General features: G+C 35.1%; 1 protein-coding gene across 1 annotated transcript; it reads right to left on the minus strand.

Annotated features, from left to right (window-relative positions):
* Positions 1-1,049: 1,049 nt before the first annotated feature.
* Positions 1,050-6,279, minus strand: LOC120144036 (putative mediator of RNA polymerase II transcription subunit 12). Its single transcript, XM_039158198.1, has 6 exons — positions 6,170-6,279; positions 5,445-5,704; positions 5,136-5,351; positions 1,866-5,045; positions 1,529-1,713; positions 1,050-1,431 (listed from the first exon to the last, which is right to left on the minus strand). The coding sequence occupies exons 2-4, from the start codon at positions 5,649-5,651 to the stop codon at positions 3,537-3,539; spliced, it is 1,932 nt and encodes a 643-aa protein (XP_039014129.1). The 5' UTR covers positions 5,652-5,704; positions 6,170-6,279; the 3' UTR covers positions 1,050-1,431; positions 1,529-1,713; positions 1,866-3,536.
* Between the last annotated feature and the right edge of the window lie 12,479 nt (positions 6,280-18,758).

The raw sequence follows: 18,758 nt of genomic DNA on the forward strand, positions 1-18,758 counted from the left end.
AATGTTACAATATAGTCATTAAATTTTCTAAACAATTACAAAATGGTCCCTAGCAATATTAAAATAGCAATAAATGTCGATAAGTTTAAGGACCCTTTTGTAGTAGCACTATGTTTAAAGACCATACAGTTTGATAAAATTTAATGACCATTTTGTAACTGTTTGGGAAGTTTAATGCCCATTTCTAACATTTGGAAGGTTGCTGACCAAAAAGATCATTTTTATATAGTTCAGTGACTTCTAGTGTACTTTACCCAAAGTTTTATAGTTTCACTGTAGCCAGTTCTAAATATAACATATTTAAACTTAAGCATACGCCCCCACACCAAATATAATTTTGTTGCAATTCATGCCAAGTCAAAACTGTTTGATTAAATCTAATATTGAGCACTAATATTTAGATAGATCACAGCACTTGTGAAGTGTACTTGAATTACGGAATATAAAAAGAAGAATATTTTCAGATGAACTAAATTTCAAATGCTACATTAACAAGCAGACAACTTAGATATTAATTATAGAAAGCGTATGAAGCCACAATTAGACTACTAGTTTACATCAATTTAAGAACAAATTTCCATATATACTTCACCACCACATGTACAAATGTTTTATCATCTGGCTGTTTCATAATAATTTCTAATGACATTCCAGTGTAACTTATATTTTCTTCACTTCAATATTCAAGAGGCAGTAGAGCAAAAGTATCTGGCAATAAAAAGTTGGTTGGGTAGCAACATTTTCATAGAAAGAAAGTGGCAAAAGTTGCATAATCAATTCAATCATGATTGAGAAAGGAATTCATTTATTCAGTTAAATGCCACTCAATGTTTCAAAAGGCTTCTGATCCTAAAATAAACATATATATATAAAGACACTAAAAAAGGAAAGCTAGAGCCAACAGTAGATTGAAGCATGCATGCAAAAGCTTATATTGGATCTTTGTGATCCAGTCTAATAAACATCTGGATAAGGAAAGGTAATAGAGATACATATATACTAAAATATACCATCTCAACAAGCAAAATAAGCACTACATCAAAATATCCTGATATTTCAATTTTTAACCAGATAATGATTAAGTAGCCACAAATACGAAAGTTCAAAAGAAACAGAATATCATGTTAAAAAGGAAAAAACAAAAAACTTAACTGCCACTGAACTTCAGTTCCAAAACCATCTCCATTAACATGTAAGCAACCTGAAATGACAGGACCAGCATAAACCACCCAGAAGTAGAAAAGAGGCAAGGGTGAGTGACCAACATCACTAAGTGCCAAATACCAAACCGACAAACTCAATTCCAAGCTAGCAAGTGCACAACCACAATCTATGGGCATATATCAAGAGTTAATCTTATTTGAACGGCTTTCAAATTTTGTATTCCTTGATTTGTTTGAATCATTGCGTAGTGAGTGATCACTGGAGGTTCTACAAAACAAAGCAACATAAAAAATTAAAAGATATTTTACACAAGCAAATCAAGGTTTAGATACCACCATGCGCAATAAGGAAATATAAAACTTACTGTTTCAGTTTCTTTGCATTTTGTTTGATGATCACAACCATATCCATAGCCATTTTCTGGTGCTCCCTTGTTTGTGAGTGCATGTCCAAGCCTTCAACTGTTTCACAGTCCACTTTACAAATACGGCACCAGCCCATGCTTGCCGGTTTTCTCTTTCTCAAATTTTCAAATGAATCCATATCACCCTGAAAATACCGAGTCAAAAATAGATCAAAAGCAGAAACATATATGGAACTCAATGATATATATTTTCCAGGTATAAATTATGTTTTCCAGAAAAGTTATGAATGATCAGTATTTTTTTCATATCATAATTGACAAAAAATCAACACTTAACTGTATAGATTCCACCATCATTAGGAAATTCTCTAAGGGAATAGCTGCTTCTAAATCCAGGTTCACCAAGTCGTGGTTGACGGAAGTGCCCAGACCCATCAAATTCTCCCATATGTTCATGGCTAGAAATCTCACCAAAGCCAATAGGTCCTTCCATCCGCAACTGACCAGGCATGTTATGACCAAAATTTTCACCCCTTATGAAGTGTGGAGGTCGAATATCTGGACCAAAATGCTCTGGCATGTGATCAGAACTCTCAAACCCACCTATGTATATGCCCAGGAAAACCTGAAAATCTATCATCGAATCCACGGTCCCTGCCATCTATCTCATCACTAGGACGTCCTCCAAATCTGTGTGAGGATATGCCTGAATAGTCTCTGCCTGGACTTCTAGAGACAAAACCATCCATACGATGCCGACCATAGCCTGGAACTGTTCCAAGAAAACCTGGTCTGCCTAGAGAATCTTCAGGAAGACCAACCGGTCTTTCTCCTGCATCATCAAGATGATATGGTGGCAAGAATCGAGAAGGACCAGAGTCAATCATAGGATCAAAATTCAAACCACGAGGGTCCTTCTCATGAGCCCATGGTCCCATATCCTTAGCAAAGCCATGAGGACCTCTATCAAGAGATCTGGATGAGGAAAAGTAGCTCCCATATTTAGGAACAGGCCCAGAATCCAAATGCGAAGGCCTAGAAATTGTTTCAGATCTTCATCAAATTGTCCTCGATCACCAAAACGTTTGGCATGATCCAAAGGGAATGGATTCAAATGTTCACCTTGTCTAGGCAACCTAGGAGCACCAGAAACAGGACCTTGACTATAAGGCCCTTGAGGACCATAATTACTTGGTCCTCTGCCAAAGGGAGGAGCAAAATTTTCAGGTGGGACTGAAATCTCCCCTGGGCCCTGGGGCCTAACTTGATTGGGAGGAAGTCCTGGTGCTTGTGCATGTGAAGGCAGTCCGGGCAGAGGTGCTTGTAACACTGCAGAAGCAGCAGGTTTTTGTTGGTTATTATTATTAGACCCATATGGCATCTGTAGGGGCTGCTGCCTTCCCTGATCAACAACTGGAACTGAATGAGAAGGCTGCACCTGACTAGATCGAGGGATTCCAGAAAATTCATTGCTGCAGAACCTTTAGCTGTACTTTTATCTTGAGATTGAATTCTTTCCTTCAGCATCTTCCCATTTTGCTCTTCACCAAGCTTAGCATCCTGCAGCACTGGAGTTTTCAGCAAAGGACCATCCTTAATTTTATTTTCTTCTACTTTGCTATCAGCATTGTCAACATCTTTCTGGTCCTCGATAGCCTCACCCTTAACAATATTCTTAGACAATGTATCTCTCTGCGATACACGATCTGTGTGTCCAGATTCTTGTGTCACTTTAGTAGAATTATGAAACACACCACTATTATCCCCAACATCACCAGCAGGTTTTTCATCTATCAATTTCAAATCAGCATTGGGTTTTGAAGTATTAGTGTTGACCACATCAGCTACAAGACTAGATGCCAGATCCAACTCATTAGATTCTTTTTTAGCAATTCCCTGGGAAGATAAATCAGCTTCTTTCTTAGCCACATGTAAAGTACCATGATCTCCTGGCATCTCTGACACGGGTTGTGAATTTAACCCAGATTGGTTGTTGGTTCTAAGCACACTACTGATAAGATGGCTGGTTGACACCAAGCTGCATAGGCTTAACCAGCATAGCAGGTGCAGACTGAGGATATGGCTGTGATTGTAGTCCATGATTTGGCGTCAAAGGTCTCCCAGCAGGATTAGGCATTGGATAGGGATGCACAACATTCGGTTCTGCAACATTTTGCTGCGGTTGTTGATAGGCATGAGGAGGCTGCTGAAAGGACTGAGGGGGGCCTGGGGGCCGAAATTGAGATTGCATGGGCTGTTGTTGCTGCACAAAAGGACCCTGTTGATGCATTTGAGGCTGAACCAAGCCCAGCGGTTGGGTTGACAGAGGTTGCTGCTGCATATATTGATGAGATATAAGTGACGTAGGAGGCTGTATAACTCTTTGTGGTTGAGCTGAAAGTGGATGTTGAACAGAATGATGATGTGCTTGGTGCAGCATAGGATTGGGTAAAGGCAACGAACCAGGCTGCTGTTGGTTTGGAATTGCAGCATGAGACTGGGGTGGCCGCATCTGAGAAGGTTGCTGAGGGTAGGAATTCTGCATTTCAACGGGATGCTGCTGTGGATGAAGGCCCCCTTGAGCATGCATATGCAAGGGATTTTGTAGTGTTACCAGCTGGTGAGGCTGCGATTGCAAATAAGATTGATGACCAGTCACTGCCTGGGTAGCAGTGGGTTGTGTCTGTGGCAATAAATTTGGATTCAAGGGCTGGCTTGGTTGAGGATGTGGCTGGAGCTGAGGCTGGGGAAGGGGCTGGAGTTGGTGTGCCTGTGGCTGAGCTTGTGAATGAGGTTGAACTTGAGGAGCAGGAGGAGGTTGAGGCTGTGGGAGTTGCATCTGGGAATGCTGCTGCTGATACTGAGGCATGTGCCCATGTTGCAGATGAGGCTGAATAGTTTGGACCTGAGGATGTGGCTGAGCTTGAGGAAGTGGTTGAACCAGAGGTTGGGAATGGCCCAGAGATGTTGGGTAAGTTTGAGCTGGAATTTGATAGTGCAGTGGGATCGTAAGGTGAGTTTGCTGCTGTTGATTAGCTTGTGCCTGGCTCTGAGGTTGAGAAGCTACAGCAACCTGAACAGGTAAGTGTGACTGAGGTTGGGACTGGGTCTGCAAGTAGAGTGGATTCTGCCCAGCCATATGTGTTGCATTAACCTGCAAAGATTGCTGCTGGTATTGTGGAAATGCCTGCTGTTGATATGGGTAATATTGCTGATAATACGAGTCATATCCAGTGTACTGCTGGTAGTATTGCTGACTTTGTTGTTGTTGTTGTTGTTGTTGAGACCATTGTTCTGAAGTAACCGCAGCAAACTGGGAGACAGCTTGAGACTGAGGATTTGGATTGGCCTGCTGACCAAAGTCCTGTACAGATGTACTGGATGTTGTAGTTTGAGATGCCTGGGACTGAGAAGCAGCTGTTCCTGCCTGAGAAGCAACCTGAGTCTGATCAGAAGTGGTGCCCGAGGCTGAAATTTCCTGACCACTCACAACCTGCTGGGCCTGAGGCTGCACCCTCTGTATCAAAAGTATGTAAAAGTGTCAAATTTACCACAAATGCTACATAAAACATGGTCCAACATCAACAAAATAATTCAATGCACTCACAGGGCAATTTTGTGCATGTTCTTGAACTTGACGATGCACAATCTGAACACCACACCGGTTACATACAACAGGAGAATTTCCAAATGCACACCCAGAACAATGAGCTGTACATTCAGAAAGCGGACCTTGCCACGTGCAGCCACTCCTATGATAGAGACAATGAACAGTGATCTTCCCAATCGTATCAGCAAGTGCCTTATTTGACTCAACAAGTGGCTGTAGTTTGATGTAGCGGGAAAAATCAAGGTGAAGGAAACAATAATTGTAAGAATACAATAAGAACAAGTCAGCAGAGTATAGGAGACTTACCTTAGAATCAGCTTCTGTTACCAAGTAACCATCATAAGGACAAGCTCGAGTAGTGCTGACAACATAGGTTAAACATGGTTTGCAGTATAGATGGGTGCATTGTGATTGTAATGCTTCATTTGGGTAGACAAGTAGGCGGCAAACAGGACAGAAGTATTCTCCGGCCAGAGATTGGATATTCAGTATGCACTCGTTATCAAATCCCATTCTGCCCAAGAAATTTGTCTTCAACTCCCAACGAGCATCAAGTTAATTAGCCTCTGGAAACAAAAAGCCATGAATTTTTTCATCATTTATAGAATAGCTGCATTAGTGAAATCAACAATGTGCTATTAAATAAAAGTTAAATAGAGTTAAGATGACAACCTAAACAATTGAATCAACAAACTGCGAGCAAGATACCTAAAAGTTAATCAAATTTTATCAACCTTCAACATTATATAAAAGTTCAATCCGGTAGCACCTAATAATAAAACAAACAAATAATGAAATATATATACTACTGCTTATGTGAACCAGAGAGGGAGATTTTCAACATGAAAAAAGAAAACTCCTGAAACTTATCTCAGACTTTGATTCAAGTTCTGCTTAAACCCTAACTGAAATCAAACCAGCAAAGCTTGTGGAATAAATGAATTAGGGTTTTCTTCAAAAAGGATATGAGAATAGTAAATAGGTAGAGTATATAGAACGCGACTGATGTAAAGCATTGAAAATAATCTTACATCCGGGAAGGCGCAGAGCGGCGGAGAAAGCGTGCGAGAGACGAAGAAAGACTGAAAAAAAGAACAAGACTGCAAAGATTGATTTAACAAGAAGGCGATTAGGGTTTTGTATTTAACGTAATCAGTTTATTCTATAATTAAAACCCAAGAAATTTTTTTAAGACAAATTAAACAGACAAAATGAAAAAAGAAGGAAAATTATATTTATTTTCTCACTGAGATATGTGACGGACTGACGTCATTATTGGGTTCTTAACCTTTAGCTAGAGGTGTCTATGGTCGGGCCAGACCGAGGCCTGGTTCAACAAAAATTAGACTCAAGCCTGGCCCGGTCTGATTTGTCCAAATGATTATTTTTTAATTTAAATACTAAAAATATAATATTTATATTTATATTTTAATAAGATATATTTTAAAATCATTTAATTTTTATACTTATCAGATCGAATTGATCTGTGGAGTGAAATTTTCTATCTAAATCTGATTCAAATTTATACTTCAATTCACAAATAAGTCCACTAATAATTATGATTAACAATTTAGGACCCTTTTTAAGCCCATTAAGAGGTCTACTCAAACATCCATAAAATTACAATTATAATTAATTTAATTACAATGGAATACAATATTTTTATTCTGGAAAAGGAAATAACAAACAAACTAAGTTATGGCCACGCTTTCTTTTTGGATTAATGTCGCCACCATATTTTTTGGAATTATTGGTTGACTGGTATTTTGTTTTTGGATAAACTACATGTTTAGTACCTAAAGTATTACGTTTATTTCGTTTTAATATTTAAACTGTATTTTTTTCAAATCATATCTGACGTTTAATTTAGATTTCTTTTGTTGAAACACGAGAGCAAATATTATAGCTACTGCTTCATCGGGTCCGAGTTCATCAAGCTGATTCTCAAATAAACATTATATTCGTATCAATTTCACCATTGAATTAATCTCGGACCTTTTATTTGAACAACAAGACCAAAACCCTAAATAAGGATTATTATCGTATATATTGAAAGTATATCTCCCGTTGGTTGGCAGAATAACTTATAAACAACAAACAAAAAATTGCACGAGGGCTTTTGAGTTTCTATTATTTTCGATTGAGATGTCATCATTGTTCTCAACATAAACAAACAAATATGTGTCTTCCATTGCCAATAATGCTTAGATAGCTGTAGACACTAAGTTTTTGCCCCTTTTTCTTTTTTATTATTTTTATTATTATAATAATTATTATAATAATAATAATTATTATTTTATTATTATTAATAATAATAATAAATAATTTTATTTATTACAGGCCCAGTTACAAGACTCGGAGGCCCATTTACAAACCCGACCCGATCCAGACCTGTTTCAAACCCAAACCCGAGAAGCCCAAGACTTTAAACCTATTTAGGGTTTTTACTAGGGTTTTTAAACCCTATCTCCACCGTCACCTCAGATAGAAGATAAGCCCGCCGCCGCTCCATTGCCAAGTGTTCCAACCAGTCGCTACCGATGTCACCCTCGCCGAAGACTCCAGAAGCCAGCTACCCCTCCACGTTGCCCTAAGGTGAGTCACCACTATAGTTTGGTGACTCATCGAACTCCACCCTTATTACCCGATCCATGAAGAGCTTCGTGGTGGCTATAAAAGCCACCGAAACTGCAAGGAAAAAGGACCACCAACAACCAACAAAAAGCGATAAAAAAATAAATCCACCAGCAGTAAAAAAAACCCGAATGGAAAAGGAAGGAGAGAAAGCTTACCGCAGTCATCAGAGCCTCTTCACGTCCTCGGAAAACCAAAATACCGAAGGTATAAATTTAGATATAGGAAATTCTATGAGTTTTTAAGAGAAACGGAGGCCGGATTCGGCTTTAGGGTGTTTAGATCTACGATTTGGGGAATTTTTATATTTTCTATCCACCGTGAATAGTGATTGGTGGACGGAATAGTGACCGGAGGCGGCTGGAATAGTGGCTGGTGGTGGCTGGCCGGTTCTTCCCCTGATGAGAGAGTTTAGAGAGAAGCAAAATGAAGAAATGAGAAATTTTGGCCATTTTGGGACAATTTTGGGGTATTTATACCCTCTTCAAAACTACGTCATTTTGGAGAGGGACTTCTGTGTAAATATCGAATGGGTAAACCCCGTCCGTAATCCTTCTAATTTATAATCATTCCATTTTAGTTACTAAATGTAACATCCTAAACTATGGGTTAGTGACTAAATCGTAAATTTTCAGAATTTGGTGATGAAAGTAGAAGAATGGAATAGTTCAATGATTATTTGAAAATATTACTTGAAAGATGTTAGTAATTATTAGATGAATTGAAGGGCAAAAGGGTCATTTGTAGGAAAATAATTAAATATGGATATATATATTAAACACGTGGAAGAGAAGAGGAAACAAGTGGTTTCTAGAGTTCTCTTCATCTTTCTTCTTCCTTCACGCGTGAAAACCAATAGCTAAAGGTGAGTTTTCTGATTTTTGAGTTTCTGGTTAAATTTAAGGTTGAGTTTTTATTATTAGGTGATAATTAAGCTTAAGGAGAACTTAAATTGTTTTGAAACAATAAGATAAAGAGAATAAAGGAAATTAAAGAAAAGAGAGGAATAAGTGAAATCTTGAAAGAGGGTTCTTTAATGAGGTTTAAGAGTGAATTTGACTTGTCATCAATCTAATTAACATGTATGAAGTGTTAGAATTTGATTTGTAACATGTTAAAATTTGGGCATGATTCTTGATTTCATAAGAATGAGAGGATATAGAGGTTAAAGAAGCAATTATTGAGTAGAAGAAACGAGTGCAAGTATGTGTATGAAAGTTAGGAATATTAAAGGAGGTGAAAGATGAAGATTTGAGCTGAAAAGAGAGTGAATTTCGTGCTCAAGATGTAATTTATGGGTAGTGTGCATCGATGCATCTTCAATGTGTATTGATGCACTCTCAAATGAATGAACATCAAATGCAATTAGTGCATCGATGTATAAGGAATGCATCGATGCACCCCATTAAAATACAAACATCGAATGTAAATTGTGTACCGATGCAGGGGTAGTGCATCGATGCACTTAAAGGGATGCATCGATACACTGTAGAGTGTACTGATGCACTTCAATGAAAATGGAATAAATCTTTAAATAAGTCTAAGAAATGATAGATTATAGTATATCAATTGGATACTGATAGTATCAATACATGATTGTGTAGACATCGATCGAAAGTAAAGTTCGGATAGGTCGGCAGAGTAAGATACACAAGGAAGAACAAGAGCTCATGAGTGTTCATTGAGACCAGGTGAGTACATGATATTAAGTGTACGTTATGTATAGGGAATTAAGACTTGGGATGAGTCTAATTCCAATATTATGTGATCAGGGGTACTGAAGCATAAACATATAGTGATAACTGAAGCATAAACATGTAGTGATATGGTGTTAAATGTATTGTTTATGAGTAAATGCATATGTTTAATTGATTAAATTTATCTTTATATGTGACCTATGTAAATGTATGTATGTATGTATGTATGTATGACAATAGGCTATGTGATCCCATGAGATGAAATATATATGTGAAACTGATATGACTTATATGTGTTTCTACTAGAATGTTACATGATATGTTATGTATGCTAAATGAGTGATGTGAATACATGATAGTGTAATAAGCTAGGTTAAATGTCATAACTGAATGAAGGGATTGTATGAGAGCATGTATATGCGAACATGTGTTATGTGATAAGAATCATGACTATAAAATATGTGAAAAAGAATACAAGTAAAAGTGAGAAACTATGTGATAAGTGAATGTTAATTACATGGAACTATGCTACGTGAAAGTAAACTATGTGTCTACGTGAATATGTGAAAAGATATAAAAGGTAACGCCCATGTAATGTGTTATGAGAGCTATAGGTATAGTTGGCATGCCAAGAGTCGAGAGTTCTACGTGGTCCTACGGGTCATAGTGGTCCTACGGGACAAATTCTACACGCCCCTAGTGGGAATTATACGAGCTGTGGTGACAACATAGTGTACAACCTCTATGTACTCACATATCTTAAGTTCTTAGTAGTGTACATGGGGCTAACCAAAAAGATAACGATAAAATGTGAGTTGTAATGAGAAATGTGTTACATGTTTTATATGATGATATATGTGAATCTGTGTATATGTTACAGGAAATAATGTGTGTTATGGGTTATGGGATTTGTTATGGAATGTATATGAATATATGTTAATGTATATATATGAATGAATATCAATGACTCATATGATGATGTAAGAACATGTTATAAGATATAGAATATGAAAATAAGAGATCATATGAACAAGAGATAAGAGATAGAAAGGATAATCATATAAGAGTATGAGAAAATATAAATGGTGACATGCGTGTGTGTATGTAATTGTTACATGAAAAAGTATGTATACCAGTATGACGTTGTATTACATGATATGTACATGCATTTGATAATTTACATATGTATTTATATATCTCACTAAGTCTATGACTTAGCGTGTGAGTGTTTCACACGTAGGTTCAGGAAAGCAGGAAGAGAAGCTAAGAGGAGCAAGACAAGTTAGTTTCTCCTTACCGAAGGTCAGATCAGAACCTAAATGAGTAACATGTATTTTGTTATATATAGAATCTAGTTGGCATGTAGTTAAAAGATTTGTATTATATACGCTCTGATCAGTTTTGTAAAAGCATATGTTTTATATATCATAGAAAATAAATGGTTTTATTAGAAATATCAAACTGAATCTTGAGTATTTTGTAAAAGTAAATGTTTTGAGAAGTCAATGTGACACCTCATACTCGTATCCGGGTTGGGTACGGGTTGGGGGTGTTACACTAAAATTATATTTCTGATTATTTTAATTTGGTCTTCGAATTTTATTTAATTTATAATTTAGTCACTACCTATATATGTTTAAATATTTAGGGTAAATAGCATATTTTGTCCCTTATATTTTATTAATTTTTATTTTAATCCCGATTAATTAATTAATGCTAAATTACATTATTAGTACTTAGATTTTTATGATGATTCGAATTAAGGCCATTAACTTTGATATATTATGATTTAATCCCTGATATTTTAATAATATTCATTTTTAACCATAAGTTTTATTATTATTTTATTTAATCCTATAGTTTTATTTTGATCAATATTAATTGCAATTTTATTTTATTATTTAATTATTATTTTATTTCATATTAATATATTTAATTAAATATGTATTATTTATTTTTTAATATTAAGAAAATGTTGTCTTAAAGTAACTAGATGTCATTTTCTGATATTTTTAAATGAATAAATACTATATTTAATTTAGTTTTATTTACATTATTTTTTAGGAAAAATATCTATTTTTATTATTATTATTATTTATTATATTAAGAAATGTGTTGTCTTAAAGTAACTAGATGTCATTTTCTAATATTTTTAAATAATAAATACCTTATTTATAAAACCCTAAAAATATATATTTACTTTAGTTTTATAAAAATTATTTTAGTTCTATTTTTCCTTAAATTTTATATAATTGAATTTGAAATAATAAGATCATAAATTTAATTTATATTCGAATTCTTAGATTTCCACTAATAGAGACAATTTATAATCAACGGGTACCAATATTGGGCGTTGTAGGGGTGATAATCATTCCACAAACGTAACCGACCATGAATCCCTTTTTATTACTAAAATGAATGAATTTTTGGTTAAACGCAGACCGGTTTATCTTTTAACTGATGTTTTCTTAAAAACTATCTTAAAAGGTAATTTTGAGGTATTCGACCTACCTAATCCAAAAAGGTGGATGGCGACTCCCAAAACATTTTCTATTGAAACCATTTATTTATTCACATTACTTTCCAACAAGAAAATTCGTGCCCGGGCGAAAATCGGTTACGACAGCTTGGCGACTCCGCTGGGGACCCTAGTCAAACCTAAATAAATTATATATTGTCTCTATAGTTGGAAATTAATAATTCAGTTTTATTTAATTTATGATTCTTTTGATTTCTTTCAATTTATTTTATACTCTTGTATATTAATATTTAATTATTTTTTAGATATTAATTTTTGTGTGAAAATTTCTCCTCATACACAATACTTGCATTGCATAACATAAGCTCTATGCTTGAGCTTTTTTCCCTTTTAAGTGGGAGTGAAAGCAATGTATTCGTGAGAATTTATTCTCCGTATCAGACTTAGCAAGTAGCTTTCGAGGTTCATATGCTCTATGTCTTCGTGAGAATTTATTCTCCGTGTCAGGCATAGGGAAATGTGTCCTCTCGAATTGAACTCGATCCGCTTAAGTCTGTAATGGACCATGATAGAGGGTTTGACAGCCCAAGGGGGCATCAACAAGGACAATTCGAGTACCTCTACTCTTAGAATCGAAACCTTGCATATAATAAACCCTAGAAATTCACCCGATCTAAGACAATGTTGAAATTTTGTCCGTAGGTGTATACAAAGGAGAAATAAGCTCTAGCTTTTAATTTATTTGATTCAATAAATGCATGCGAACTAGTTATCATGCAGTTGTAAATTTTTCCAAACAAAGCATGGAATTAGAAAGCATGAAGTTAGGATTTATATATAGATACTATGATAGATAAGATCTTTTCTTTCCATTAATTGGTACTAACCATTTTATTTTTATTTTTCTTCTTCTTCTTTTTTATTTTTTTATTTTTTCATGCATTTTACTTTGCTCTAACTTGTTTATATTGATTTCTTTTGTTTGCGTTGCATAATCATGACATGATTAAAAGGTATTGACTCAAGAGTGGACATCAAATTGAAAGTTTCATGTATGACAAAAAAATTTATGATCAAGAAACTATGGCACAACTAAGGAATGACATCCTGAGGGAACTCCAAGGATAGAGGAAAACTATGCACACAAAGATCCTGTTAGATTGATACCAAAAGTATTCAACGGTAAGAGTATCAATAGGGGCATTCAGAATGAAGGAGGTTTTTATGAAGCTCAAGCATGTTATTTGAAGGATGAAAGCAAGAAATTAAGTACAAAGATGAAAACCATGTGTGAGGATTTCCAAAAGAGTCAAGCCTTTCAAAATGCTGGCATAGGAATACCCCCAGAAGGATAACAGGGGTCCACCAAACTGAAAAAGAATTGCAACATACATGGAAGGTCAAGCCAAGAAGTTTTCTCATAGTTTATGATGTACAGAAGAATGCGCAGTACATCTATCATCAATTTGGAAAAATATCAAGATGAAAATCAAATGTTAAGAAGGGTCATAGCCAACAAGGAAGCCTCATAGATCCAGTATCATGAGATTGATACTGAATTAAAGCCCTGAAGTCAAGAACAATACATTGATGAAGATGGTAGGGATTTTGAAGTATTGTACAAGAACTCCTTAACCATAAAGATTCCTCACAAGGAAAATGAACAATATTGCCTACAACTTCAAGAATTGACACAAAAGATGAAGAAAAAGACAATGTCATGAAGAAGTGCTGCTCAAGCAAGCAATGGCTCATAATTGGTTGATTTAGCTGGTTTCACAAGAGAATTAAGCATATTGACAACTCAACTCTTGAGCATGAATGAAAACTAACTTGGCTTTAGAGAAGTTAGGAGTGAAAGCTATCCCCTATATGTAAAGTTTTGTTTGATGTACTGAAACTTTTTTGTTCAAAGAAGGCTATTTTAAGTTGATCACTCTTGAGTAACACCTTTTTCATACATGCATTTGCATCCACATCTTTGCATTTACATTTGTATATTTGCATAATTACATTTATAGTTTCAATCTTACATCATGCATTTGCAATTTTGTTAGTTTTAAACTATATTACATGTATTTAATCATAAAAATATGGGAATAATTCGTGGAGAATTCCATGACAGAATTTTCGAAATCAAATTGGAGCTAACTTGGTCTTTCTAGAGAAGGATAAGAGCTATGAATGAGATTTTAGCAAGGGTTGGTAAAATCGAGAAACTCCAAGAGAAACTTATCAAGACTCAACAAGAGATGATTGATCAAGTAAAAAAGTTCTAGGATGATTCAAATGAACAAATGGATCAAGCAAAAAAATCCAGGATGATTCAAAGGAGCAAATGACAAAATTAATGTATACGGTGAATGTTGTGATCCATGAAGAAAAACCCTTAGAGGATCCCGATGTAAAGGATTTGAATGGGATTATGAATGTTAATGGTATAGCCAATGCAATGGAAACAAATGACCTAGAACTTGTTAAGAAATGTGTAAATCCAATAAGGCTCCAAAAATCGGGTATGATCCCAGAAAAGGCGACAGAGATCAAGTTGAAGCAAAGCATAGAAGAGGTTCAAAAGCCATTGAAGAAAGCTAGGAAAAGCAAAAAGAAAATGATACTTCTCATTCCAATTCCAATCTCATATTCATACTTATTACCCTTTCTTTTTAAAATGACCTCATAATACCAATTCCTCCAAGGCCTAATACTTATTTGCGTCCAATTGGCAAGGTGCAAATTCATGCAATTATCATTCTGGAGATTTTATCCACCTACGAGAATTGTATGGTTATGAAATTAAAGGTCCAAAACCTCATCATAGAGGGGTTGCTATGTTTTGAAGACGAGAAACCTAAACTACCCAGAAACTCAAAACTGTCGAGGAAGATCTTCAAATCACCATCTCTCATAAGTTCAAGAGTCAAACATTCAAAGCAACATTTTGATCATCATTCACGAGGTCTTCAAGAAGCAAAGTAAACAATTGTAAGAGACAGTGATGTCAAGAGATTCTACCCCGTTTTCCTTCAGTTTCATATAGCAAGATATATCTTAAGTTAGTCCAAGCCCAACTATTGTTCCATGTCTGGCTAAGCCTTTATTTCCTCCTTACCCTAGATGGTATAATGAGAAAGTCTTTTGTGAATATCATGCTGGAATCCGAGGGCACTCTATCGAGAATTGTGGTAACTTCTAACGACGGGTTCAATACCTTTTGGTTCATAGAATCATAGAAGTAGATGTTAGCATTCAATCCATTTTGGTCAGACAATCGGATTCAACCCCTAAATAAGTTAATAGGGTCAAGTCAAATGAAGATCATCAATAGAAGATATTGAAAAGAAAAAAGGCAAAACTAAGGATGTGAAGTATTATGGCAGATTCAACTCCCGATACTTCTCTGATACTAAATAAGAAAGAGATGAGAAATGAAGAATGAAAGGAAAGGTAATTCGAGATTGACCCATAGGTTTAAAAAGGAATGGGTAGATGTAATCCAGACAATCAGACACCCTATATCAGATTTTCTAAAACAAGTGAGGCAGGGGCAATTTAATGAGTCTGGCGAATACTACACCTCATAACTGCAATGAGTATTCGGAAACACGACAAATTATCATCACCAAGGAAAGTTGTTCTGGATCTAAAATTGAGCGCAATTTACAGTATGGAAGAAAAAGATGATGATGGAGACTGCTCAGGAGGAAGGAGAGATTTATGCATCTGAAAGTTATCCAAAGAGTTGACACAAAGATGATCAAGAATGGGGGCAAATAAGGATGAAAATCCTGGGCATAAACAAGTGGAAGTTGTTATCTACCACTGTAGTACTTTCTATTTTCAACATATTGTTTAAACTTGTTTTTTGTTCATTTCTTTGCCTTTGTTGCAATAAATAAATTGTGTTGCTGTAAGGTTAGAGCATTGAATCAATTTTACAATCTTGCAGTTCTTTGAATATCAACTGATTAAAAATCTTCATGATTAGAGCTATAATCTTTGACAAAATATCAAGATTGAAAACTGGAAAAACAAGGACTCTTGACCTTACTTCAGAAGAAAATACCCAAACACTATCCTATTACAAATATGAGATAGTCTTCTCCTATTGAAAGGAATTTGAAAAAAAGGATTTGTATTATCTATAGGAGCATACACATGGGCATCGTTTGTGTATTACATTACAAAACCGACTAGAGTACTTCCCTATTGATGAAATTCAATGATGAATGTAATCTTCACAAATAAGTAAATCTATTTTAAGTTAGTTGCTTAGGAATTGAACTCTAACAAAGATTTTTTCTGATTTCTACCAAAACACCTAGACTATAACAGGTTCTCCTTAACAAGCTTAAGAAGTTGGAACTATATACCCATATTATTATTATATATGCAATAAAGCTTGAGTTATCCCCCTAAAGCAATTGGTTAATAGCCGGCTTTAGGATAATATCAGCTAGTCTGTTATGCTTGAGTTGTCCCCTTAAAGTAATTGGTTGATAGCCCTGACTTTATAGATAATATTCACTACTTGATATACTATTATATGCATAAAAATTGTCCCTCTAGAGAAATTGGTTATTAACCCTGCTTTATGGATAAGTTTCAACTAGCCTGATAAAGGTGATTATATTATTATTATAATAAAGCTAAATTCAGCTAGCCAAAATGGAAAAAGTTACTAAAAATGAAGATGGACTAGGGGATTAAGGAACATATGTATAGTCAACCACACGAGCTCAAAATTTCATTTTAGACCGATATTTCGCACTGCCTTTGCTAGAGTTTAATCTAGTTTAAGTTAGTTGCTTAGGAATTGAACTCTAACAAAGATTTTTTCTGATTTCTACCAAAACACCTAGACTATAACAGGTTCTCCTTAACAAGCTTAAGAAGTTGGAACTATATACCCATATATATTATATATGCAATAAAGCTTGAGTTACCCCCTAAAGCAATTGGTTAATAGGCCCGGCTTTATGGAATATTCAGCTAGTCTGTTATGCTTGAGTTGTCCCCTTAAAGCAATTGGTTGATAGCCCTGACTTATAGATAATATTCAGCTAACTTGATATACTATTATATGCAATAAAATTGTCCCTCTAGAGAAATTGGTTATTAACCCTGCTTTATGGATAAGTTTCAACTAGCCTGATAAAGGTGATTATATTATTATTTATAATAAAGCTAAATTCAGCTAGCCAAAATGGGAAAAAGTTACTAAATGAAGATGGACTAAGGGGATTAAGGAACATGTTATAGTCAACCTCACACGAGCACTCAAAAATTTCATTTTAGACCGATATTTTCGTACTGCCTTTGCTAGAGTTTACAAAGCTTATACAAATGGAAGATTTCATAGAATCGAGATAGAGGGTTCTAGATAATCTAGTAATTGGCAATCCTAGTTGCGTCATTTTGTCTGTATCCGGTTAAAATACCAAGTCCTTAAAGTGAGGCATGTGGCAAAGTTCACAAAGAGCGAGAGATGAGTGGCATCTTAAATAGATGTAACCATAGAAAATAGGAAATCTATCCTGAAACCAACCCAAATTTTGATATTTTTGAAAGAGCTATTACTCTAAAACATTAAAGAGCTATTAATGTAATTGATATTCTTTGAACTCATGATTATGATTTGATTCTATTGTGAACCTGTAATGGGCAATAATTTATAAAATTCTTCATTATTCGATAAAAAAGAAGGAAAACATTTTCAAACAGGACAGTCTCAAATGAGGAAGGTCCTTGAAACAAGTTGTTGCCTATTCTACCTCTATTGTAGAACAAGAAAGTGATGCCAAAATGATGAGGCACTTCACATTCTTGAAAGCAAGTAGTCCAATGAGCCAGAAAGTCTGGAGAATTGAACTTGTAAACGCTCCTGTGACATTATCAACAACTCATCAAGAATGATTACCTTGTTCTAAATGAGCACTTTGAAGGCCCATTTCAGACAAAAATGAACTATGTGGGGCATGTTGAAAGCTCACATCAGTATGAAAATTTAGGGCCATATCATCCTGTCAAGATCATTGATTTGAGCAAATATTTCCAATAAGATAGAAATATATGAAGAATGAAAATGGTGAACATAACATTGCGCTTATTATACATACTACTTTGTTTATCATACGTTGTATTATTCTGGTGATTCGATGCTTGTATATAACACCCCCAACTCGTATCCGATCCGAATACGAGTCTGAGGTGTCACATTGACTTTTCAACTTCGACTCTTAACAAATTCAAGGAAAATTTAAAACTTCATTAACATAAAAGCGGTTATTTACATGAAATGACCAAAATAATCAAAATCGATCAGATCATTTATAATTGACACATTTCTTACATGCCAACATACTGTACACGACAAAATACATACTTTATCATTACTTCTGATCTGATCCAAGTGTGTGATTCTTGCCACCCTAATTCTGCTCTTCCTGATTCTTGATACCTACGTGTAAATCACTTACACGCTAAGTCACAAACTTAGTGAGGCATATCATAAAAGTATGTATTCACATGTATAACCATGAATTTATGAACATGCATTCTTACCATGAATCAAGACATTTCAATGTTCATGTATCAATTACACGATAACATATATGATGATAACATATACAGATAACACATACATTCTCATACCAATTCCAATTTAATTTATCTTTGGATTACCCATATACATTATTGAGAACAAAGGTATGTGAGTACATAGAGGTTGTGCACTATGTTATCACCACAGCTCGTATAATTCCCTCAAGGGACAATGAATATTTGTCCCGAAGGACCACTATGTCCCGA

Source organism: Hibiscus syriacus, unplaced genomic scaffold (genome assembly GCF_006381635.1).
Source record: "Hibiscus syriacus cultivar Baekdansim isolate YM2019G1 unplaced genomic scaffold, ASM638163v2 tig00110879_pilon, whole genome shotgun sequence".
In the NCBI taxonomy this organism is placed as follows: domain Eukaryota; kingdom Viridiplantae; phylum Streptophyta; class Magnoliopsida; order Malvales; family Malvaceae; genus Hibiscus; species Hibiscus syriacus.

Bases quoted from the DNA above. Each gene is read 5' to 3' on its own strand.
- LOC120144036 (XM_039158198.1), bottom strand. From the start codon at position 5,651: ATGGGATTTGATAACGAGTGCATACTGAATATCCAATCTCTGGCCGGA. The intron at 5,352-5,444 runs GTAAGTCTCCTA...ATCAAACTACAG, and splicing joins TAACAGAAGCTGATTCTAAG to CCACTTGTTGAGTCAAATAA. The intron at 5,046-5,135 runs GTGAGTGCATTG...CTTTTGATACAG, and splicing joins AACATGCACAAAATTGCCCT to AGGGTGCAGCCTCAGGCCCA.